General features: G+C 40.6%; 1 protein-coding gene across 1 annotated transcript in view; it reads right to left on the bottom strand.

Annotated features, from left to right (window-relative positions):
• CD109 (CD109 molecule) overlaps positions 1–26,760 on the bottom strand; it is a 94,104-nt gene that overhangs the window by 54,121 nt on the left and 13,223 nt on the right. The window contains exons 3-7 of the mRNA XM_080934143.1: positions 21,093–21,121; positions 19,039–19,269; positions 15,303–15,428; positions 4,321–4,360; positions 1,496–1,580 (exon numbers count right to left, since the gene is read on the bottom strand). Coding sequence (XP_080790269.1) covers positions 1,496–1,580; positions 4,321–4,360; positions 15,303–15,428; positions 19,039–19,269; positions 21,093–21,121 — 511 coding nt within the window. The remainder of the gene's footprint in view (positions 1–1,495; positions 1,581–4,320; positions 4,361–15,302; positions 15,429–19,038; positions 19,270–21,092; positions 21,122–26,760) is intronic.

Raw genomic sequence — 26,760 nt, 5'->3', positions numbered from 1 at the left:
AAGCACAAGTCCATCTTCTTAGCCCTGTTATCCCAGCAGTCAAGAGGCCGAGACGACACAAGTTCAAGGCCGGCTTGAGCTACCTCTCAACGATCTGTACCAAGAAAACAGAAAAACACCAACAAAAACACAAAGAGTGAAGAATGTCCTTAACACATAGTGATTCTTCAGATTAGGTCTGCAAATGAAACTCTGAATTAAAGCATTTAAAGCAGCTCAAATGCTGCCTATCCTCGGCCTCCAACCACCGAGAGGACGCCGAGGACATGTGAGAATTACAGAAAGGCACTTCCCCAACAATGAGCTCTAAAAACCTAGGGAAAGCTAGAAACCTGGACTGGCCATCACTCCTGTAAAAATGTTTGCGTGTCAATAGAAGTTATGGTCACCATAGCAACTGTCACACTTCCCAGGACTCTCCAGGGGGGATTGTCAGACCTTAGACTATGGAGTACCAAATATATTTATAGCTACCAAAAAATTTATTTTGTTTTAGCAAGGAAACTTTAAAAATTAATTTTTTAAGCAGCATTTCAAACTCATCTTTTCATGTCAAACCGAATTCTCTGTCACATCACAGTCTTCATTTTATTTCCTCAACTATTCCTTCTCATAATGGTGGCATTTCTTTATGTGAAGGAAAGGCGATTTTCGGTGGATCATTTTACCGCCAGAAAGTCTTTTTTAAATGGGTTCTTTTTCTACCTCTATTTCAAATGCTGGGCTAACACTTAAAAGCCAGTTTTGCTCTGCAGTCTACAAATTGTAATTGTAAACTGCTGTGTCCTGAGTCTGTTAATTAGACACAGAAATAACCTCCCCTCTGGGCCAACACCAAAGCAAATGCAGAATTTTCCAAATTAAGAGAAAGAAAAAAGACTCACCCTCACATATACCGTCCTTCTAAGCAAAAGCAATGTAGTTAGTAAGGACCTGGACAGAAACCATGACATCAAAATCACTCACCAAACCCCTTGGCACTTAACATGGCCTGCGTCTTGTTAACTATTAAGTAAAGGCAAGACCAGAAAGCCAGGATATTATATTTTTAAAGGTTGTATCACATGATAGTTCAGAGTGCTTGAAAATAATAACTTAATGTATTCTCAAGAACTATTTTATTTTAATTTTGGCTTAAATATGAAGCAAAGGTTACAGAGAGATGATTCCATGGTTAAGACTTTTTTTACCATTCTGAACCATCTCCCCAGCCCCTAAATACCCAATGTTTTAGAAAAATGACAACGCATTCTACAAGCTTCTCATTCTCTGATCTGTGGGAAATATTTTAGGAGTGACAGCTTGAAGTAAAGTTACAGATGGAAAGACTTGAGGTCCTCTGTCCTGTGCTAAACGAAGTACTGCAGACAGTTGATTACTATAGAGTCTTTTTTTAAGGAAAACCTTGGGCTAGTACTCTTAAGTAAGCCTGAAGGTTTTGTCATGCTGTGTGACAGACAGTTTAGAGACAGACCAAAAGGCAAATGCAACTCACTTTGCTGTGACGGTACCGCTTAAATTCTTAGACTTCAAAGAACAATATAGCGGCGTCTGCAGAGTGACTTCAAACTTCGGTAACACTGCAAAAGAAAATCAGTCTGTCAAGGGAATCTGCTCTACCAGCAGCTGCGGCTGAAGCATACCAAAATAAGAGTTGTTCTCATGAGGTACAAACTGGTATTTCTTGAACGTGGCTTTATTAGAATCCACTTGTTAACATAAATTGAAAGGCCATTAGGTAACTCAACCAGATATCCTTCCTTAGATCAACTTTATATAATAACAAAATGGGGTTTTTTTGTTTGCTTGCTTTAGATTTATTTAGTGTTTGTTGTGAGTGAGCACCAGAGTATGCACGTGCACTGCACGTGTGCAAGAGGAGTCTGCAGAGGTGAGAACATGGAGTCCTGCTCTCTTCTGGAACTGGAACTGCATTTGCAGGTGTGTATGTGGGTGCTAGGAACCAAACTCAGGTCCTCTACAAGAGCAGGCAACATTCTTCACTACTGAACCCTCTAAACAGCTCCCATAAAATGTTTCACAATTAATACTACTTTAAATAAAGTACTCTACCACAATAAAAACGTTTGTGGTTTTGGTTTGGGCCTATAGGAATGTTTTTATACTGATCAAAGAAATACATGAGTCTCCTGTAAGGGGACCTCACCATGCAATTTACATAAGACAAAAAGGCTCATAAGCCAGTAAAATATCCCAAACCTATAGGACCAAAAGCACTGAATGTGCTAAGATATGAATAAACTCTAAACCAGTCAAGGAGAGAGGTTCAAAAAAGTCACACAGGGCAATTATGACCCTCCCACACACACCTCTCTCCAAAGAATCTGAAAGCTCTCTCTTCAAATTTGTGGTTTTCCACAAATCACTCCACAACTGTACCTCATCAAGGCCATATAGCCACCCAGAACCAATACAGTGAATATGAAAACAACACACAATAATTTGGATTGTGCCAGCCATGGTGGCTCACCTCCTTAATCCCAGCACTTGGGAAGCAGAGACAGGTGGGTCTCTAGGAGTTCGAGGCCAGCCCCGTCCACTTAATAAGTTCCAAGAAGAAGAAACTACCCAATAAGATCCTTTTTCAAAAATAAACAAGCAAAAAAAAAAACCAAATAAATAAATAGTTGCTTCCCTACGATTTCTTCTAGAGCCTTAATCATAGGGAATAAAATATGAGCCACATGTTTAATTTTTCATTTCTAGTGACTACATTTAAAAAAAATAAACAGGTAATGTAAATTTTGTAATATTTCCCTTAACTTATATAAAATTTTATTGCTTTAATATTTAGCCAAAATGTAAAATGTATCATCAATGGACTTCCTTTTCCTTGAACTAAGTATTGAAAAGCTGGGATGAATTATATATGTATAACATATCTCTATTGGAACCAGATACATGTCTGTATCTGTACGCCTGTATATGGTGAGGGACTCCGGGTGACACACAAATTCCAGCTAAGGAGTCACAGAACATTATGGCCAGCATAAGCTAAGTCGCCTTTGCTCATTTTAACTGGTTGAAAAAAAACAAAAGGGAAATGTGCGATGGTGACTTAGTTCACGGCATGACAGCGGCATTTGCTGAAGTGTTGTCTGTGCCAACCGTCAACCTATAGAGACACAGACGATCAACTAAAACAGACACTGTGGCCTACAGAGACCAAAATACTACTTTCAGGCCCACTGCAGGAAAATGCTTTGCTGGTCCCTGTTTCATGCCATGGGATAGGAAAGCGCCATTCCAGAGACATCTGGAATCACACAGATGTAACATCTGTGTTTCAGAATTCTTTTGCCTGGATTAAAATTGATCACAAAGGGTTGCATAAGTCAAATCAAAGGGCTCATCTACAAGCTCAAAGACACTATTTAATGTGTCATCTCTCAGGGAAGCCTTATGCTTTTATTTTTATCTCTGCCTTCTCTCTATCCATCAAGAACAGCCAGCCACTGCTTTCATGTGTGTACTTATAAATGCAATATGGCGCCCGCAGGAAGATGTTCTACCTTAGCTAAACACCCTGTCTCCTCTGTGTTGACCAAATAAAGACATATGGAAAGTAACTGATGTCAAATAATTTTGGGTTTTGTGGTCGCAGGAATTGAACCACATCCTCAACTCCAATGTTCAGTATTCAAAGAGTCAAAAAATTAATATTTTATAAGTACAGGGGAGCCAGGTACTTTGGAGACCAGGATGAGAAAATACCCACAAATCTGAGGCTACCCTGCTCTTCAAAGCAAGTTCCAGACAGCACTACATAAAGAGACCCTCTTTCTTAAAAAAAGCAAAAAATAAAAATCAAAACAAAAACCAGAAGGCTGGAGAGACAGCTAAGCCTTTCAGAGAACTGACTGCCTTCCCAGAGGACCCAGGGTTGATTCCAAAACCTTTGTGGGAGCTGACAACCATCTGTAGCCTTAGTTCCAAGGGGATCCAACACCCTCTTCTGGCTTCCACAGGCATAGCACACATGTGGTGCACAGACATATATGACAGGTAAAACATTCATACACATAAAATAAAAATGAGAAAAATCTCCAAAAAAAGACAGAAAAAGAAAAATTGTCATAAAAAAGCTTGCATTGTGGAATGTTAGATGTTGCCTACTTTTTTGCTTTATAATGTAATTTCAGAACATTTACAAAAGAATGTTTAATCCTAGGAGAAATACTAAAGTTGTATCTTTATTGGGATTTTTATTTTAAATAATATGTCTTTTGAAATTTTTCTCATCTCTATAGAAAGTAACAAATGTGCACTTTTCCTTCAAAAGCAATGAATAAATCTTACCATATTCTAGGACCTGAAATGACTGGTAATATTGCTGATCCTATTGGGAAGAGAAGAAAACCAAATACGGGTTAGTTCATCTTACCCTCTTCTCTGCATAAATGCATTTAAAAAATAAATTTTAATTGAATTTATAATGATTTAAGAATCAAAACTACTTTCTTCCATGGACTTTCTTTTCGTCAACTTTAAGATCAAGCTTGTGAAACAGAGTTTTCCTTCCCAATTTGTTCAAATAAAAAGGTGATGTCCCGTGAGCTGGAGATATAACTCATCAGTTTGGAACACAGGACGCTCTTCTAAAGACAGCTCACAACTGTCTGTGATTTTGGTTCCAGAGGACCCAACACCCTCACACAGACATAAATGCAGACAGAGCACCAGTGCACATGAAACAAAGATAAATCATTTTTAAGTAACTTCCCTAATTACATGTCATTTAAACTTTAATCTGATTTTTCATCATTTGAAAAACAAAAATTAGGTCAAAGAGTCCATAAACTTATGAAGCCATGACAACATGTCCCAAACAGAAAGTGACTTCAACCTTGTTTTGGATATGACTTTCAAATACGGGGAAAAAATGCAATTATTCCTAGTTAAAATGTTTATAAGTAATCGAGAAGGCAGAGTTATCATGAGCCAACATACTCCACCTTCTAATCCCTTAAACCTTTTTCTACTGGAACATGAAAACCACTACATCCTACCTGCTTTAACAGATATTATTAACTAACCCCTTTTCTAAGACTCACAAGGAAACAGGTCTCCTCGTTTATCATTTCCTAACTTACAACCCTGATTACAAATCCTCAACAAAGCCTCAGTAAGATGGCTGAGTGATTTCTCAAATCTTCTCTTCTGTACCTGTCAGAGCAGAGGTGCGCCATTAACACTGCAGGTTTCCTAGAACCCGCACCTAATCTAAAGTGTGTATTGTAAGTTTTTTGTTGGTTGATTTGGTTGGTTTTTGTTTTGACTTGGTTTGGTTTGGGGGTTTTTTGTTGTTGTTGTTTGTGTTTTTTTTGTTTTTTTTTGTTGTTGTTGTTGTTTTTAGTTGTTTCATTTCATTTCATTTCATGTGAAGCAGTCTCTCTCTCTCCTTTGTATAGCCCAAGATGGATCAGATCAGACTGGTAGTGTAAGCTCAACCAAAACCGATGGTAATCCTCCTGTCTCAGCTTCCCACTGGCACCACACCTGGTTCCCATTACTTAACCTTAAAAGAAAAGATACAGTTCACTTCAAAACACAAAACAACTCTTTATATGCTGACAAAACAGTTGTCTAGGTCTGGGATATAAAGCAATGATAGAGCCATTGATGGGCACATAGCAGTACCTGGGCTTTATCTCCTCAAACCTAGGGCTTTATCTCCTCCACTAGAACAATCCAGCAAGCTGGATGTGTCCCTGTGAGCCTCTTCAGACATGTGCACACTCACAAAACACTTGGAAAACTAAACAGAGGTTACTCACTGACCAACTACGAGAAACAGCAGGGCAAGAGTCTATTCTGTGCCTGACAATAATGACACACGCCTTAAACTCCCACACTTGGGAGGCAGAGACAGGTGGCTCTCAGAGTTTAAGGTCAGTTTGGTCTACAAAGTGAGCTCCAGGTCAGCCAGAGTTACACAGTGAAACATTGGAGAGAAAGAGACATACATACAGACAGACAGGCAGGCAGGCAGGCAGACAGGCAGGCAGACAGACAGGCAGGCAGAAAAAGACAGACAGACAGAGAGACAGAGAGAATAAAAAGAGTATATGCTGTCTTGGGGTTGATCTGCCCCACCTGAATGCTGAAGCAAAGACATTAACAAGAAGCAAAGAGGATGGAGAGGCAGGAGGAAGACACTAAGGAAAGGTGGCAATGGTTTTAATGTCTGAGGGGCTCAGTGGACTCCAGTGTCAGAAGATCACAATATTGCAATGAACACGGTCAAGCATATTTTAACAGGACAAACGTCAGCTTATTCCATGCTTTGCCTTTATACATCAAGCAGGAAACTTTTAGCCCTTCCCCTTTCTTCCCTTTACCCAATTTAACCAGGACAGATCACAGGTGGCCTGATACCCAGGGTCCGCCACAGCTCCTCACACAGACTCGATCCTCTCTTCGACTGCCACCACCATGAGCCTTTGTCTCCAGCACATGGCTGCCCTGCGGTCTCCAGCCACTACCTAGCTCAGAGCCTCACTGTACCTTCACCTCTGAGGTCCCTTCTGGTCCACCTACTTAACACATACACTGACAGAGCTGTGGAGAGTTTAAACATCCTCTACTACAAATCCTCTTCTTGTCAGCATTGAATTTCAGCTGGATTTCAGGGAAAATTCAGCGTTGAAATGACTTTCCCATGGTCCCTCAGCTGAACCACTGCGGCTCATCTCTGCAACTCCCAACCCAGTGCTCTCTGCATTGGTGCACGAGGCCTGGGGACATGAAGCATCCTGTGACTCCTGGTCCACTGCTCTCTACATTAGATACATGAAGCCTAGGACTTCTAAGGTCCTCGTGACCCTCAATCTAGAGCTCTCTGTTACATAAAAGCCACTTCAACTCCGTCTTGTTGAGTCTTAACACCTTACATGTGCACTGGCCAGTGTCAACTCTAGCCTTGCACACAAGAGAAAAGTCCTATGTTTCTGCTATCATTTAGATCCCTTCTAACCCAGATATGCTTGAATCTATTATCTATAAAGTATTAGGCAATCTTATTCCTTCTTTATTTTTACCATAAAATTGTTTCTTTAAAAAGAAACAAAGCATATAAATAAAATGTCATGATGAAAACATCATCATATAAAAAATGTCACTGCATTTACTCTGACTTGCTTGGAGGAAAGACAGTTAATAAAAAGATTTGCCAAGTGACTGAAAATATTTATTGACATTTACGTCGCCCTTGCCTTGCTGTGTTTAGAGCCCAAACATCTGCTCTGAGCTGTAGTTCTGATGTCTTCCTCTCATTCAACCCAGAGCATGCAGAGTCACCTATGACGGCTTAACATATAAGAGGTGTCCGTTTCCCACCAGGAGCCACTAGATCAGAACCACCAAATGCAAGTATAACGCATCCATCCATCCATCCATTGATCTGCCCATTCTTTCATCTACACCAACAAAAAATGAGTAGCAGGCACTTGGTGGAAGTAGAATGCTTCTTCCCTGGGAGGAGAGTATGATCTAGTGAAAAGCAGCTTATCGAGTTTATTTATGTGTCGTTACAAACTATCACAAGCAGTGTGGATCGGGGCTGGAGAGCTGGCTCAGTGGTTAAGAGCACTGGCTGCTCTTCCAGAGGTCCTGAGTTCAATTCTCAGCAACCACATGGTGGCTCACAACCATCTGTAATGGGATCCGATGCCCTCTTCTGATGTGTGTGAAGACAGCTACAGTGTACTACAATATATATATTAAAATTTATATATATATAAATTTTAAAAAAAACACTGTGGATCCAATTTGCAGAGACTAAGACTGGAGTTGAGTGGAGAAGTGGAATCCAATCAAGCAAGGCCTTGTGTAAACAATGGTGAAAGGCAGTGAGAAGTGTTTGGAAGGCTATAAGCTGAGGAATAACAGATCCAGCTACTGTTTAGATTACGTTTACTGCTGTGTAGAGAAAGCATCATGAGGATAGAAGCAAGGAAATTTACAGAAGATGACTAACAGACACGGGTAACATCTAAGGAAACTGTGAAGACAACTTCAACAAGGGATGTAGAGAACAAAAGAAGTGGGTCCGTCTGAAATGTGCACAAGGGTCAGTGCTATGCACACCGAAGTCCGTGGGGGCTGAGCCTGGGTGGGAAGTGACCACAGGGTGTCAGGGATGATGCCGAGGCCACCAGCTAGCACAGCTGGCAGGAGGGCAGAACAATTCAGTGAGGTGGGAAATGCTGGCAAAGAGCCTGATGCGGTGAGAGACACTCACAAGGATGGTGCCCGTCTGGGGCTCCGAGGCCTGCGTTCTCTGAGAGACACACACTTGAGTGGTTGTCATGTGGATGGACACTGAGGCCCTGCCTACAGTGGACTTACCTAAAGTGAATTATGAAATGAACTTAAAATCAAACTGTGCAAGATGCCAAAGTGTACGAGATAACAAATGTTAAAAAAACAAGAAAGTTGGAACCTTCAAGCCAAAACGGGAATGCCTGGAAAAATGCAGACAGAGAGATCAGGTGGTTGCTGTCCCTTTAGGGAGACTGACAGAAACTGCCCACTGTAGAAGAGGTAAATTCTGCTTAGTGTTTGACTCAGTCTCTCCTGAAGATTTATGGTTTTCCATTCTTGATCTCTAACAGTACAGAATTTCCTATACCTAGCATCTTCTTTCTGCTCCTTCATGAGATTTACAGCATCCCTAACCTCTGATTTCTGCTACATCTTCAACTTAGTTCCCTTTTTCTACTGGATCTTTCCATAAAACCTAATGAACTGAATGAAATCTTCCACAAACAAAGGCTAATAGTGCTGGAGAGATGGCTGACTGATTAGGAGCACCAGATGTTCTTCCAGAAGAGCTAGGGTAAAGTCTGACACCCACATGGCAGCTCACAGCCATCTGTAACTCCAGTTTCAGGGGCTCCAATGCCCTCTCCTGGCCTCCAAGAGCATACATGTGGTACAAAGACTTACATGCAGGCAAAACAACCATACACATAAAACATGGTTTTAAAAATTTTTTTAATGAGGGTTTGGAAGCTGGCTCAGTGGTTAATAGCACAGGATGCTCTTCCAGAAGCATCAGTTCAGTTCCCAACATCCTCATTCCAACTCACCACCAGCTACAACTCTAGTTCCTCTTCTGACCTCTGGGAGCACCAACCCTGTTAGAACAGTGTAAATCCTCATCAGTCACAACCCTTCCTCCATAAGACGATGGATCAACACAATCTGTGAGGTCCCAAAACCCAACACTGTTGCTGTGTAACTTTGTTACCTAACAGTAGAGGGGATGGTCATCTATGAGTGAATAAAAAACTCACTGAGACCCACCACAATCACCCTGTACTACATGTGAAAAACACAGGATGGAAATAAGGACTCCGAAATGTCACACAGTCAAAAGCACTTGGGCTGGGGACATAGATGACTTGTGAGATGCTAGTAGCTGCATAAGCCGAAGAACATGAGCCCAAATCTCCACCACATAAAGCTGTGGTGGCATCTAATGCATCTATAACTGAGAGGACAGACAGGCAGGTCCCAGAAGCAGGGCAGGGAGGCTTTAGGCTCAGGGACATGTTCTGTCTTAAGAAAGAAAGAAAAACAGAAAGACAGAAAGAAAGAAAGAGAGAGAGAGAGAGAGAGAGAGAGAGAGAGAGAGAGAGAGAAAGGAAGGAAGGAAGGAAGGAAGGAAGGAAGGAAGGAAGGAAGGAAGAGAGAGAGAGAGAGAAAGGAAGGAAGGAAGGAAAGAAGGAAGGAAGGAAGGAAGGAAGAAAGAAAGAAAGAAAGAAAGAAAGAAAGAAAGAAAGAAAGAAAGAAAGAAAGAAAGAACTAGGATGGAGCTCAACAGTAAAATTTTAATTTTTTTTTCTTTTTTATCTAAAGATAGAAAAAGATAAGCTCAAGAGATGGCTCAGTGGTTAAGAGCACTGACTGTTCTTCCAGAGGTCCTGAGTTCAATTCCCAGCAACCACATGGTGGCTCACAACCATCTGAAATGTGATCTGGTGCCCTCTTCTGGTGTGTCTGAAGACAGCTGTGGTGTACTCATGTACATAAAATAATTTTTAAATTTTTTAGAAAAAGATTCTCTGGCCTCCACACTTGCATATGCATAACATGCACATACACACACACACACACACACACACACACACACACACACACACACACTCATTACTTCAAAATCCTGAAAATAAAAGCAATACATGATGACCAAATGCAATTTAAGTTATTCTAGAAAGTGTAACACTCTGTAAATGACTGTCTGATACTGTAAACCAATGGTTCTCAGCCTTTCTAATGCTTCAACCCTTTAATACAGTTCCTTACGTTATGATGACCTGCAAACATAAAATAATTTCCGTTGTAGTTCATAACTGCAATTTTCTGTCATGAACCGTAATGCAAATATCTCATATGCCAGATACCTGATATAAGACATCTGCAAAAGAATTATTCTACCCCTGAGGGATTTTGCGCACAGGTCAAGAGCCGCTGCTATAAATGAACTATAAATCCTATAAGGGTTAGACTTGGATAAGACCAAGGAGCCTACAGCGTGTCTCACTAAAGCATCCCTTTCCTGACCTGGGGGAACATGTGTCTAAAGATGCCACTTTCTTATTTATCTACAGTCAGTACACCTCAGACCCCTGAGGAAGCTTCCAGCTCTAACTCGCTGTCTTCCCACCGTGCTGCTGATATCGTCCCATAGTTCTTTTTTTTTTTTTCCTACAAATAGAATGAAATTTCTCTCCTGAAAATAATTTTCTCCAGTTAATACTGAGAATGGTCACTGACAAAAAAAAAAGACAAAAAATGAGTATATAATGGTGGAGAGTTCAGATGACCAATATATCCATCCATAGTCATGCTTGACTGCTAAAATAAAAGTAGGTAAAACATAAAACTTCTGAATGCAAAGCCAGAGTCAAGCAGAGACAAAAACCAGAAGGCCTCTGCTCGCCACTCAAACATGTCTTTGATTATACTGACACCTGGTGGCCATCGATTTTGTTAAAGAAGATCTTTTTTTTTTCCTCAGTTGTATGCCTCATTGACATTTCACGAACGATAAGCTCATGGTGTTTGTCTTTATCAGAAGGATAATGGTACCTTCTGAAATGTTACAGGGGGAAGCTGTATTTAGACTGAGACAGCCAGTAACTGTTAACGTATAAGCACGCACTGTTGCCTGCTCCCGGGGCGGGAATACACTCATTACATATTTGGAGATCATCACGGCTGTTCTTTGCCGTGGTGTGGATGGCCTCAGTCTTAAAGCAATGTGGTAACTAGAATGCTGCTGTTGGTTCTGAACTGAACTAAAGGTCAAAGGGAAGTTAGAAAAACCACTCTCCTTTCCTACAGAAGTATAATTAAGAGTCTTCCCATAGTAAAATGGACATACATGAACCCATATCACATAATTATTTATGAAGAACAGAGGAGGACATATATAAATGCTGTACCTTCCCAGGGAGTAGGCACCAGTCTTACCTACTTATTACATAATATAAACATGTTTATTTTATTATAATAGTGTATCAGCCATCATGCTGAGAGATCGTACTAAGAGACACTTGAAGAACATTTCTCATGGAATCCTGTATCTTCTCCAAATTAATATTTTTTCTGAGGTTTATTTTGGTTTGGATAATACTATTCTACTCTATAAATCTGGAAAATAAGAAAATACCTCAGCTACAAATCTTACAGACATTAATTTTAATACTTACGAATTACTCACGGCATGTGTGAACGTCTTTTGCAACACTGCCTCCAATAAGCTTTAAAACCATGTTATACATTCGGTAAGATCAGCCAGGTTATCAAAGCTAAGGTTAGTAGGCGTGTAAACCTCTGCAAAGACACCACTGGTGTAAGAGTCTATAGGATGTGAGCAGCAGGTGTAAGAGTCTATAGGATGTGAGCAGCAGGTGTAAGAGTCTATAGGATGTGAGCAGCAGGTGTAAGAGTCTATAGGATGTGAGCAGCAGATGTAAGAGTCTATAGGATGTGAGCAGCAGGTGTAAGAGTCTATAGGATGTGAGCAGCAGGTGTAAGAGTCTATAGGATGTGAGCAGCAGGTGTAAGAGTCTATAGGATGTGAGTAGCAGATGTAAGAGTCTATAGGATGTGAGCAGCAGATGTAAGAGTCTATAGGATGTGAGCAGCAGATGTAAGAGTCTATAGGATGTGAGCAGCAGGTGTAAGAGTCTATAGGATGTGAGCAGCAGATGTAAGAGTCTATAGGATGTGAGCAGCAGATGTAAGAGTCTATAGGATGTGAGCAGCAGGTGTAAGAGTCTATAGGATGTGAGCAGCAGATGTAAGAGTCTATAGGATGTGAGCAGCAGATGTAAGAGTCTATAGGATGTAAGCAGCAAATGTAAGAGTCTATAGGATGTAAGCAGCAGGTGTAAGAGTCTATAGGACCGTAGCGCTGACTCCTCACTTTAAGTCAGTTCCTCACCATACCCCACAGGACACCTCCCTCACGCTGCTTCAAGCAAGGCCCTGCTCCATACATTTCACCTGATACATGATATCAAACATCTCCTGGTACTGACATAAAGTTAAATATTGTTCATCTGTATCATAAAATGTAAAGTAATATAAACATTGCACACAGTGACAAACGTATCTCATAAATAGGAGATATTGGTTTCTAACTTGTCCTAATTAAAGGGACATGAATCTGCCATCTGGCCATCCCTGAGCTCTGGTCAGTTGTGTTAAGGACATCTACATTGTCGGCAACAAATCCCTGGATCTTCTTGCAGGACAGAAACTCCACCGTCAGAACAACTCCACCTCCTTGTCACTCCACACCCTGGCCTCTACCACCCCACTTTCACTGATTCTTCTATATCCTCAATATTACATTCACACGAGACCACACAGCAGCTGTCCCTTTATGGCCGATTTCATTCAGAGCAATCTCAAGGCTCATTCGAGTCACAGTATGTGGATGAATTAACCTCCCGCTCTAAGATGAGGACCCCTTTACCTTTTTGAAGTACAAATTGATAAACAGATTTTGCTAGTAATAAATCACATATGTAAATATTTTGACTCATGTCATAAAGACCAGACACATGAGATTATCCATTACACCAGGTATGACCTCTTTGTTTGAGCCTGTTGAGAGCACACCAGGATATATTGACCTGTCACCTGGTCCTTCTACTTTCAAATAGAGCAAGCCATGTGTCATGGCGCACCCTTGTGCTCCCAGACCCTGGAGACAGAGGCATGCATAATGAGACCCTATCCTAAAAATAAATTAGTAAGCCAGGCAGTTGTGGTACATGCCTGTAATCCCAGCACTTGAAAGGTGAGGCAGGCAGAGCCCTGTGAGATTAAAGCCAGCCTGGTCTACAGAGGGAATTCCAGGACAGCCAGGGCTACACAGAGAAACCCTGTCTCAAAAAGCATAAGTAGATAAATAAGCAAACAAACAAACAGCAAAAGTACCAACTAGAAAGATCCAAGAAGTTGAACATCTTAAATAACTCAAAGACTGAATTAAATTAGTCCTCTGAGTCACTTCCTTGTGAATGTCTTAGTAATGAAACTATATAATTCTAAGATATCATAGAAACCACATTCTATGTGCTTGCGAAGATCTTCTTATAGTAAGTCATGTTTGAATCAAGAATATCTGTGTTGTAGAAAGGGTTGTGTTAAGTCATGGGGAAAGGAGAAAACTAAAACTAAAGACTTTTTTAAGGCCATGTAGAAACCTACTACATACAGAAAACTACTACTTTAAAAGTTTACATATATATATGTATGTATTATCATATAAAAAGTTGAAACTGAGTTACCCTATAATGGGGGTAGGGAGAGTGGAGAAATGCCTCTTCCAGATTTCAAAAACTGGTAAATAAAAAGCCCAGGGACAGGTATGGGGCTCTTTCCAAGTGGTTCTGTGGGTTCCATAGCTCCCCCAAGCATTACAAGCTACTACACTTGTCCCTGGTTACACTCCAGAACCTGATGGTATGACCGTATTACAGCAGCTACTGCATTGTCTGAACTGTAGACCATGGAAGAATCAATCTAGGAAATTATTCCCTACTGGCTATCTGGAAGGTTCTATATATATGACTAGGAGAGGAAAATAACCAAGTCTTACTCAGTTGTGACCCTGTGTCCACAGTAGTGAGGTGCTTGGCAAGACACGCCCACTGGGCAATAGTTGCACAAGTGTTATTTGATCAACCAACCACTTTCTGCTTAGATTTAAGGCCCACTCTGAAAGACAGAACTCATGCCAAGTAGTGTTAACCAGGTCAAAAGTCCATGGCTGGCTATGTCACAGGCCCTAAAGGAGAACTTACACTATTCTTTCACTAAGTAGACATGGAATTAAATTGCCCGCTAAGTTCTTATATTTAAAGCATAGACTAATGCATCTCTCAGCCCTTGTCAGTGAAGCTTCTCCATGGGCTCATAATAATTTAGTGGCATATGAAGGCCATAATATAAATCACCAAAGTCATTTTTCTTTTTTCTTTCTTCTTCTTTTTTTTTTTTTTTTTTTTGTTTGTTTGTTTGTTTTTTCAAGACAGGGTCTCCATGAAGTCTTGGGCTTCCCTGGAACTTGCTTTATACTTTATAGACCAGGCTAGCCTCAAACTCAGAGATCTGCCTGCATCTGCCTCCTGAGTAATGGAATTAAAGGTGTGCCTGGGTCCACCAAAGCTATTTTTAAGGAGTAAATGAAAAATGACTATTTTAAATCTAGGTCTATCTTTATTACCATGTTACCTACCAGTTACGCATGTTAATGGCATTCAGTGCCCAAAAAACATAGTGCACCCATGGGAAACTGAGGCAGAGAACAACAGAGGGCACTACAATGTTCCTATGCTGTCAGGCCACAGACCTGTGTGTGAGGGAAGCAAACACAAGAGGAACTCTGAGGGAAAAGGCCCGAAGATCTGGGGTCAACGTGACTCTTTAAAACCACAGTTTCTTACAAGAACAATGCAGGTTTATCCAAGTACATTTTCATCATTATTCTGAAAAATCAACATACCAAACAAATAAATGTGTGTTCAGTGCTCAGTCTTAAAAGCATCAGTGCACACAATTAATAAATAAATATTTAGTCAGCTTTAGAACAAACTACCCTGTTGGAAAAGATAGCAAATTAACAATAAGTCACTAAAACTGTCTAGATATTCTTAGTCATTTATTTCTGTCTATAGAATGACTTAGGAGAAATTTTACCATATGAACAATCTAAAACATTTTTACACTCTCCCCAAAAATACACTTATACTCACATTCACTTGAACCTGGATGGACCAGTCGCCAAGTATTGGATGAGAGGAGAGCTGGAAAGTTTTAGAAATGACTCCAAGATCGCCTTCCTGAGAAAACCACTGTTGGACCAAATTAGACTTCGGATCCTACAACAGAAACCAAACGATGCGTGTTAGCTGTGGAAGGCTGTGTGTGCAAGGGCAAGTGTGTGCCCAAGGGCAAGTGTGTGCTACTCAGGAATGCCAGGACCCCACACACACACATCTAGAACTTTCCCCTCAAATACGACGCTAAGATCATGTGATGGTTAAAGCCCACTGTCACCTGGATTAGAGTTTAGAATCACCAGAAGACACACCCCTGGGTGGATCTGTGAAGGCACTTCCAGCGAGGTGTAGCTAGCAGCCCAGAGTGAATAAAAGGAAAGGAGAAGAAAAGCCAGAGGACAGGCAGGTGCATCTCCCTCTGCTTCCTGAACATGGATAGTGTGTAACCAGCTGCCCCACTCTCCTGCCCCCACGGGGACAGCAGTTCTCACTGGCACTATCCCTTCCATGACAGACTGTTCCCTATGAGCCAAAGCCAACCCTTCCTTAGATGCTTCTGGAAGGTACTTTGTCATGGCAATGAGAAAAGTAACACCATAGGAAGTTTTGGGGAAATGACAGATCTATACCCCTAAAGAAGACAAATCAATGTTTCTTCCTGGCCTGTGACTTCTCCTGAGGCCATGCTGATTCTGTTCCGCCTTTGAATTCCTGACACCCATAGTTTCCTCTACAGAAGACACACAGAATGCACTCCAACAAAGGTACATGAGTGACTTAAAGAAACCTCCACTAAAATACGAAGTAGCGCACACATATGAAAATCAAACTCCAGGGGGGCCTCAAGAAATTGAGCTAGGACTGCCACATGATCTGACTCTGGCACTCAACATACTTGTGAAAGAACCTAAGTCAACATACCTGCACATCCGTGTTTATTGAGTACATTAGTCACAATAGCCAAGATTTGGAACCAGCCTAAAATCCCCACCAACAGGGAAATGAATGAATAAAGTGTGGTATATTTGCACAATAAAGAATGAAGTTTTGAATCAGCTCCTGGGTGGAGCCTCTCAGAGGAGGATTGTGGGAGAAGGCAGCCGGAGGGGATGTAAAGTGAATAAGTAAAAAAAAAAAAATTAAATTAAAAAAATGTTTAAAAGAATGAAGTTTTGTCATTTGCACCATGTGCAAGAAAGTGAATACAACTGAAGATAGTATGTTAAGTGGGATCAGTCAGGTTCACAAAGCCAAATACCTCATTCATACATGGAACCTACATTTCAATAGAAGTGGGGGAGAGACAGACAGACAGACAGACAGACAGACAGAAAGACAGACAGACAGACAGACAGACAGACAGAAACAGAGAAACAGAGAGACAGAGAGAGATGAAAGTAGAAATAGATGATGCAGAAGAAGAAAAAAGTCTAAAGGACAGAGAAAGGCAAGGAAAAGGATGAGTACCACTCAGCCATCACCGTATGCAAATACATAATCATGTTACATACATAAAACATGAAAGCCTGTCGGGAAGAAAACCACAATGACAAAGGGTGACTATGAATAAAATACAGTGATGTGCAGGTATGAAAATCATTTTAAAAATCACTGTCTATTAAGAAGGAGGAAGGAAGGGAGGAGGGGAAGAAGGGAGGGAGGGAGAGAGGAAAGGAAGAAAGGAAATGAATTCTCATTGGTGAAATAGAATCCTCATTCATTAAAGGCCCTCTGTGCTGGGTACTCCATTTATCTGTAATGGTTGTAATTCTCCTTCAGTAAATAAGCCAGACACAGAAAGAAAAATACTATATTTCTCTCATACATGGAATCTACATTTCAATATAAATGGAATGTGTGTGTGAATATGTGTATGTGCATGTGTGTATGTGTGTATGTGTGAGCATGTGTGTATGTATGTGTATGAGTGTGCATGTATGTATGTGTGTGTGCATGTGTGTATGTGTGATATGAGAGTAAAAATGGTACTGTGAGGAACAGAAAGAGGAGGTAGAGTTGTCCTTTCCCTACTGTTGAAAGAGCTGGCGGCTAGAGCGGTTAAGTAAACACTCAGCTGTAATTGGCTGGCACGGCTCCCTGTGGTAGCAACAACACATGATGGGACTCAGACTTCAAACCCATCTCAGCTCTCTGCTCAGTATATCAGAGAACCATTTAATTCAGGGGCCATAAGAAATGCTACCGTCTTCCCACAACCTCCCGGACAAAAGTGGCTTCCTGCAGAATTTATGCAAAGTACTCATCTTTCACACTCCCGGTCCTGGCAACGATGCCCCGTTCTCTATCCTCTCTGTCTCCTCTCCAACCTTACCCACCCACCACACCCGACTCTAACTAATGCCACTGATCCTGCCTTCCACTCCTGCCCGCCGATCACCCTGCCATCCGGAACAGCTAGTCCGAGGATGCACATGGGGTTGAGAGGCTTGACATAGATCCAGGCTAGCAGTAAACAGAGTCAGTATAATCACAGAGGGCCCCTAGTGACGATGGCTTCCTAGTGTCCGAAGACTGAGGTCCACACACCTGCAGTATCTCTACTTCGAGGTTCTTCTTCTTCCCAACGTACCTATTCATTTGCAGTTCACCACAGAACTCCAGGACCTCTGGGCCTCTAGGCTGGGAATGTCCCTCCCTCTCTCATCTACTAGTAAGATAAGCTCAGCTTCCTGTGTGCCGCACAGGACTCCAACAGCAGTGAGCCCTTTGTGGATAGCCTCTGGAACAGCTTCCTGTGTGCCGCACAGGACTCCAACAGCAGTGAGCCCTTTGTGGATAGCCTCTGGAACAGCTTCCTGTGTGCCGCACAGGACTCCAACAGCAGTGAGCCCTTTGTGGATAGCCTCTGGAACATCTGGACTTTACTCTTCTTGAGTATGACTTACTGTACAGTGCCACGAAGATCTTTTTTACATATTTTATCTTACGAAACTCTGCTTCCAGCTATACTCTGAGCTCTTGAGACCAAGGATCACACACTTTCTCTTATTCTCTATCCTTTGACTAAACATACTGAGCCCACCCAGTTCTTAGAAGTAGAAAAAGAATTCTCCTAGAGAAGGAGTTCGAGAGTTAGAGGTAGATCCAGTTTACTGAGTAGTGGAAGCCAGAGACTTCAAATCAGTGACGGGAAGCCGGTCAAGAATGGGCAGATCACTGTCTCCTGGGCAAACTCCTGGGTCATGCACTGTAACCAACAGTTGGCTCTGTGATACCTGCCACAGCGTGGTGCGCGGGAGATCTGTACAGAGAGAGGGCTCGGGAAGAAATACAATTAGCTGTAAATATAGGCTGTCTTGTGGTTAAGGAAGTAACAATGAAATGCTGGGGTTTCTTCTATCTGATGGACAGAGATTTAAGAAACACTAAGACAGTAATTCTCAGTGTTACCTAAGGGAGTAGGAACACTGCTGATGAGTTACAGCCCTGAGTTTTCTCCTAGATGGTGTTATGGCTCTTAAAGCAAGAGGTAACTCATGGGTGGATGGGTCATAGTGATGAAGCCAGGATTAGACATGAAGGGTCAGGCTCCGTCGCCTGAGCGCTGACATTCCGGCACCTCCCTTCAGAGGATCTCCATGTCCAGAGGTGAAACTCACGTTACTGAGTCACCAGCGTGAGCAGAACTCTCAAGGCAGCTTTGGCAGAATGGCGTGAGGTCCTCCCTTCTGGTCGGCCTGCCCCTCACCTTAATGAAAATGTCCACTGACGTCTTGTAAGGCTTGAGGTCTGAGAAGAGTGTGAGCACTCGAAACTTCACTTCCTGCTTTGGCTTGTAGAATGCATTGTCGGTCTGAATGAGGACAGACATCCTCTTGCTCTCAAATGTCAGGCGTGTCCTGTTGGAGAATAAGGTCTCATTCTTCGTCTGCCCGCTTATGTGTAGTTCATACATCTTATCGGCACTGTGCAGAGGGAGCTGGGAGGGGAAAGAGCAGACATACCAAAGTCTCAGCATCTGATCTTAAAAAATGTCTTAATTACAAATTAGAATAAAAAGACTTAACACATGGTATTATCAAAAAGAACGTATTGTTGGGGGAAAACGTATCCTTCAGAGGCACCAAAGCTGACCGGTTTGCCTTTAAAATCCGGTACTCTGCTCTTCAACTAGATCAGAGAGATTCTGGAGTAAGGAACACACACTCCGCAGCTGCCTCTCTCAGCAGGAATTACATCACCTTTTCCTTTCTCTTTACTTTTCTTTAATTATTTCATTTATTTACATTTCAAATGTTGCCCCCTCTTCCTGCCATTTCCTTTTCTATGTGCAGGTTTGTTCTCACAGCCATTAAGCTTGGAAATCCCACCCCACCCCCTCCTCACCCCTACCCTGTAAACTTTCCCCCTGCTTTCACTCTTTGAGGCAATCAGCCTGCGAAACACCAATGTTTGTCTCCTTGCTGTATTCTTTCAAACACTCATCTGTGAGGCTTTCTTTCCCTGTACCCTGTTCAGCATGTGATTGGTGGCCACGCCGCCATTTTTAATACTATTAATGATAACAGAAACCCTACCGTCTGGTGTGAACAGACCACAAGCCATATTGCACAATTCACATGTTCTACATTATTTGACCTCGAGATAATCAGTCCCTCGACCCAATTCCATACCCACTCTTAACTGGCTTCTCCTGCTAAAACCATTTCACAAAGAAACTAAGTTTAAAGAGAGTTAAGGACAGCACTTTAGGCCACCAACCCACATCTAGACACAGCTTGCACTATATTAATTAGTAGCAAGGTGATGCAGTGATTTTGAATATGTTCAGAAGGTCTCTGATCTACCTCCCTTCAAAAAATAAAGTCTGCATTGGGTTACCAAAATAAGACTTGGAAATAAAGGTGAAACTATTTAAAAACAGGAAGGGGTTGGCAGGGATAGGAGGGGACAAGAGAAGGTAATGAAAGATGATATGCATGTAAGAGTATATACGTGTAAGAAAAAAATCATAAAATACATTTTATAACAGAAAATGAAACGCATGTTAACATTTAACATGAGAACCATTATGTGTAATTTTAAAATGTTATTTTAAAACACCCTGGTGTGATTGGTGGTGCATGCCTTCAATCCCAGCACTAAGGAGACAGAAGCAGGAAAATCTCTAAATTCATAGCCAGCCAGAGATACATGACTACCCAGTGAGACCTTGTCCAAAAAAAAAAAAAAAAAGAAAGAAAGAAAGAAAGAAAGAAAGAAAAAGAAAAAAGAAAAAAATAGGAAATAAAAAAGAAAAGAAAAAATGTATTAATGCAGGAGTAGGGCCAAACACAATAATCTAATGCTCCAGTTTATTGAAGAATGTCCCTGCTAGGAGTTTTGAGAACATAATAGCCAATCTCTCTCAAGTAATATTGTTCTGGAATATTCAAAAAGTGCAGTAAATTCAAGTAAAACTTACAAGTGATGTAAATTTAAAGCCAATAAAAGGCGCATATGCCGTAGTTATAATATATTTCTTTTGTTGTTGTTTTGAGATTTCTGTTTGTTTGCTATGGTTTGGTTGTGTAGTTTTCTATTTTGTTTTGTTTTGTTTTAGTTAGTTTTTTGGGTTTTGAAGACAGGGTTTCTCTATGTAGCCCTGGCTAGCTAGAACTCAGAGATCTGCCTGCCTCTGCCTCCCAAGTGTTGGGATTAAAGATGTATGCCACTAACCCAGCTTGCAATGTATTTCTGAAGCCAATTTTTGGCATTTATTTATTTGTTTAGTGAGGCCAAATAATTAAAACGAATACTTACTGCTGGAAGAATAAGAGTCCTGAAATGGCCTAAAAGAAAAACAAGAAAGGAAAGGTATTTGTCAAGATTTAACAAGACTTAACATTCTTTCGATACGGATCGAACCATCAACTTCCTTGGCCAAACCAAAATGGCTTTACTAGTACCCAAAATAACCAAGAACTTGTAGCCTATCCTTTTGAGAAGATCAGCCAGGAGTCAAATCCCAGCAAGTTCTGCCAGTGGCCATCCCTCTCACCCTCACCCTCTCACAGTCACCGATCTGCCCACTGTTAAGGTTCCAGGGTTGAGGGGAGGGGCGTGTTGTTAAGATTCTGTTTGCCTTGGGGGTTGAGTCCCTGGCTTCATGGCATCCAGCGTGTGCTCTGCACTGAGCTCAGTCCCTGGGGAGACTCACTCTTCATGTTCTCAGACACTCATGATATAGGGAGGTGTTAGTCATGCCTGGGCGAGCCAGGGCTCAGAAGTGACTCACAAGGAACGGGCTGGCACAGACTATTTTTTTTTTCTTGTTGACATTTTAGGGAAATAGTTGCTTTTATACTTTATTTTTAATTGAACAACATTATTTTAAAAAACAAAGATAAATGTACAGATTTTAAAAGCACTTTTGCATAAAAGTATATGAATACATTTTTCAGACTATTTTTCATGTAAATAAAAATAAGACTGATGGTTCAACTCATGCGAATTTTTCATCAGACCTATTTATTTCAAGGAAAAATAGTTCCAAGTTAAAATTGCCAAAATACTTATCCAACATTCCCATCACATAGGCCCTTGGTGCGTTCCTTTACTGAAGAAGTATTTACTAAAGGAACCACAGTGTCCCTCTCAAATGAAGCCATATTGAGTCTACCATGTAAGAGCCGGGAGATACAAGATGGCCCAGTACAGAGTAGGAATTAACAAGAAGGGGCTCTGGAATCACCCCACACACGGGTTCTGTCAAAAAAAGCATTTGTTCTTTTCCTGTCCAGCCTGTCCTTAGACTAGATTCTATAGCTCATTATTTTCATCCATAAAACAAAAATGGTGATCATTGTTCCAAACTCATACAGTATCTTGTGGGGAGGCTGTTGTCACCTGTAATATACAGACACACAAGATTGTCACCTGTAATATACAGACACACAAGATTGTCACCTGTAATATACAGACACACAAGAAGCACTTGTCACAGAAAGCTTGAAGAGATGTCCACCAGGATGTCAGCTTGTCTCTATAGCAACATTCTCCAAGTGTTTATGAGGAAGCATACCACCAGTAAAGTGTGTGAAATATATCACCAATATCAATCTACATTTATAAAGCAGGTAAGAAGAAAGAAAAAAATGTTTAGATTTATAAATACAACATCCTCTATAGCCTTTTTTGTTTTTAAGTTGTTGATTAGCTTCTTTGAGAACCAGAAATACGCTACACTATCAGACATTCTCTGTACACACTTGGGAATGAGGAAGTAGTTTTCCCAGGCAAGAATTTAGGAACAACTGATATATACAACTTCACAGAGGAGTTGGTTCACTACAAATGTGGCTGGAGACAGAATACACTAAGAGGACATAAGAGGGCAGAAAGTAAAAAACATTTGAGACAGAGCAAAGGGGGTACATGGGAAGGCCTGGAGGGAGGAAGGGGAAGGGGGAAATGGTTATATTTTGGAGAAATATATATAGAATTAGAGACAGAGATAGAGATATCGTGTTGTGTGTGTGTGTGTGCGTGTGTGTGTGTGCATGTCTGTGTTTAAAGACTATCATGCTCCTGAACTGGTGGAGGAAATGTAACAAGAAAAGTCTCTTTCAAGAATATTTGTAGGGTTCACCAATCCCACATCTGATAGAGGTCTAATATCCAATATATACAAAGAACTCAAGAAGTTAGATTCCAGAGAATCAAACAATCCTATTAAAAACTGGGATACAAAGCTAAACAAAGAATTCTCAACTCAGGAATACCGAATGACTGAGAAGCATCTAAAGAAATGCTCAACATCCCTAATCATCTGGGAAATACAAATCAAAACAACCTTCATATTCCACCTCACACCAGTCAGAATGGCTAAGATCAAAAACTCAGATGACAGCAGATGCTGGCGAGGATGCAGAGAAAGAGGAACACTTCTCCACTGTTGGTGAGGTTGTAAGCTGGTACAACCACTCTAGAAATAAGTCTGGTGGTTTCTCAGAAAATTGGACATAGAGCTACCTGAGGACCTAGCAATTCCATCTCTGGGCATATACTTTAAAGATGCTCCAATATATAATAAGGACACATACTCCACCATGTTCATAGCAGTCTTATTTATAATAGCCAGAAGCTAAAAAGAACTCAGATGTCCTTCAGTAGATGAATAGATACAGAAATTGTGGTATATTTACACAATGAGTAGTAACTCAGCTATCAAAAACAATGACTTTACAAATTCCTAGGCAAATGGATGAAACTAGAAAATATCATCCTGAGTGATGTAACCCAGTCACAAAAGAACATACATGATATGCAATCACTGATAATTGGATACTAGCCCTAGAAAGCTCTGAATACCCAAAAAACAACTCTCAGACCATATGAAGCTCAAAAAGAAGGAAGGCCAAAAAGTGGAAGCTTCAGTCTTTCTTAGAAAAGAAAAAGAAAAAGGAAAAGGGAAAAAAATGTGTGTTTATTATATATTATTACGTAACAAATTTTGTGATCTATAATAATATTTTATAAAATAAATAAATTAATAAAAATTGGGAAAAAAAGAATATTTGTAGGGGACACTTCCAGCCCAAGGCCAGACCCAGCCCAGTTTCATCAGGACCATCCACAGGTTGCTGGGTGCTCAAAAGAGCTGCAGGAGGGCTCTCCATCCTAAGTGGAAGAGTGAGTCAACTTATTCTGCCCACTGTCTACCCCAGGAGAGGCCGCCCAAAGCTCTCACAACACAGGTAGCAGTACTGCCTGGGAGTGCACACTTTTAGCCCAAAGCCAGACCCAGCCCAGCTACATCAGGACTAGGCACTCCACTGGAACTCACAGCCTACCCAGAGAGACGAACACCCAAGATCAATCTCTCTCTGGAGACCAGGGTCCCACAGACCCACTAGAGAGACAAGCTCCAGCAAGAGACAAGATCACCTAGCATCACCTATATCAAGATGGCAAGAGGCAAGCTCAAGACTTTAAGAAACAGAAACCAAGACAACCTGGCAACATCAGAACCCAGTTCTTTCACCATTGCAAACAGTCCATATTGAAACTCACCAGAAAAAAAAGAGTCAGACTTAAAATCATACTTCATGATGATGATGATGAAGATCTTTGAGAAGCATATAAATAACATACTTAAAGAAGTACAGGAAAGCCACAAACAAGTGAAAGCCCTTAAAGAGGAAACACACACACACACACACACACAAACACAAAATCACTTAAAGAGCTACAGGAAAGCACAAACAACCAGGTGAAGGAATTGAAAACAGAAAAAGAAACAATGAATAAATCACAAAAAAAGAAAACCCTGAAGTTGGAAAACCTAGGAAAGATATCATAAGTCACCAGACGAATACAAGAGATGGAGGAGAGAATCTCGGAAGCAGAAGATACCATAGAAATCATTGACACAGCAGTCAGAGAAAATGCAAAAATCAAAAAGATTCTAACCCAAAACTTCCAGGAAATCCAGAATACAATGAGAAGAGCAAATCTAAGGATAATAGGCGTAGAAGAGAGTAAAGACTCCCAACTGAACAACCCAGTAAATATTTTCAATAAACTATAGAAGAAAACTTCCCTAACCTAAAAAAAAGAGATGATCACAAACACAAAAAGTCTATAGAACCCCAAATAGACTGGGCTAGAAAAGAAATTCTTCCCAACACATAATAGTCAAAACGACAAATGTTCAAAACAAAGAAAGAATACTAAAAGCAGTAAGAGAAAAAGGGCAGGTAACATAAAAAGGCAGACTGATCAGAATTACACCAGACTTTTCAACAGAGACTATGAAAGCCAGAAGATCCTGGACTGACATCATACAGACCCTAAAGGAACACAAGTTCCAGCCCAGGTTACTATATCCAGCAAAACTCTCAATCATCATAGATGGAGAAACCAAGATATTCCAGGATGAAAACCAATTTACACAATATCTGTCCATAAATCCAGCGCTACAAAGGATAACAGATGGAAAACTCCACCAAAAAGAAGGAAACTTCACCCTAGGAAAATCAAGAAACTAATCTACTTGCAACAAACAACAGAGAAGAAAAGCACACAAACATAACTCTGCCTCTACCAACAAAAATAGCAGGAAACAACAATCACTATTTCTTAATATTCCTTAACATCAATGGACTCAATTCTCCAATAAAAAGACATAGATCATTAGACTGGATACATAACCAGGATCCAGCATTTTGCTGCACACAGGAAACTCATCTCAGCAACAAAGACAGGCAGTACCTCAGAATAAAATATTGGGGAAAAAAAACTTTCCAAGAAAATGGTCCCAAGAAACAAGCTGGAGTAGCCATCCTAATATCAAATAAAATAGATTTTCAACCAAAAGTCAACCAAAAAAAACCAAGAAAGTACACTTTACTCATCAAATGAAAAACCTATCAAAATGAACTCTCAATCCTGAACATCTATGCTCCAAATACAAGAGCACCCAATGCATAAAAAAGAAATTCTACTAAAGCTCAGAGCATATATTACACCACACACAATAATAGTGGGAGACCTCAACACCCCACTTTCATCAATGGACAGATCCTGGATGCAGAAACTGAACAGAGAATAACTTCTGTTAGTGAAACTAACAGAGGTTATGAACCAAATGGATTTAACAAATATCTATAAAATATTTCATCTTAAAATAAAAGAATATACCTTCCTCTCAGCACCTCATGGCACCTTCTCCAAAATTGACCATATACTCGGTCACAGAACAGGCCTTAACAGATACAAGAAGATCAAAATAATCCCATGCATTCTATCAGATCACCATGGACTAAGGCTGGTCTTCAATAATAACAAAAACAACAAAAAGCCCACACACACATGGAAGTTGAACAATGCTCTACTCAATGATAGCTTTGTCAAGGAAAAAATAAAGAAGGATATCAAAGACATTTTAGAATTTAATGAAAATGAAGGCACAACAAACCCAAACCTATGGGATGCAATGAAAGCAGTGCTAAGAGAAAAACTGATAGCTCTAAGTGCCTCCAAAAAGAAACTGGAGAGAGCATACACTAACAACTTGACAGTGCAGTTGAAAACTCTAGAAGAAAAGAAGCAGATACACTCAAGAGGAGTAGACGGCAGGAAATAATCAAACTCGGAGCTGAAATCAACCAAATAGAAATAAAAAGAACTATACAAAGAATCAACAAAACCAAGAGCTGGTTCTTTAATAAAATCAACAAGATCGATAAACCCTTAGCCAGACTAACCAGAGGGCACAGAGAGAGTATCCAAATTGACAAAATCAGAAATGAAAGTGGAGACATAACAACAGAAACTGAGGAAAATCAGGAAATTATCAGATCCTACTACAAAAGCCTATAATCAACAAAACTAGAAAATCTAGAGAAAATGGACAATTTTCTAGACAGAAACCAGATACCAAAGTTAAATCAGGATCAGATAAACTATCTAAACAGTCCTATAACCC

Source organism: Micromys minutus, assembly GCF_963924665.1.
Source record: "Micromys minutus genome assembly, chromosome: 21".
NCBI lineage: Eukaryota > Metazoa > Chordata > Mammalia > Rodentia > Muridae > Micromys > Micromys minutus.
The sequence above is the reverse complement of the archived record's forward strand: the minus strand, read 5'-3'. Positions and strand labels throughout refer to the sequence as shown.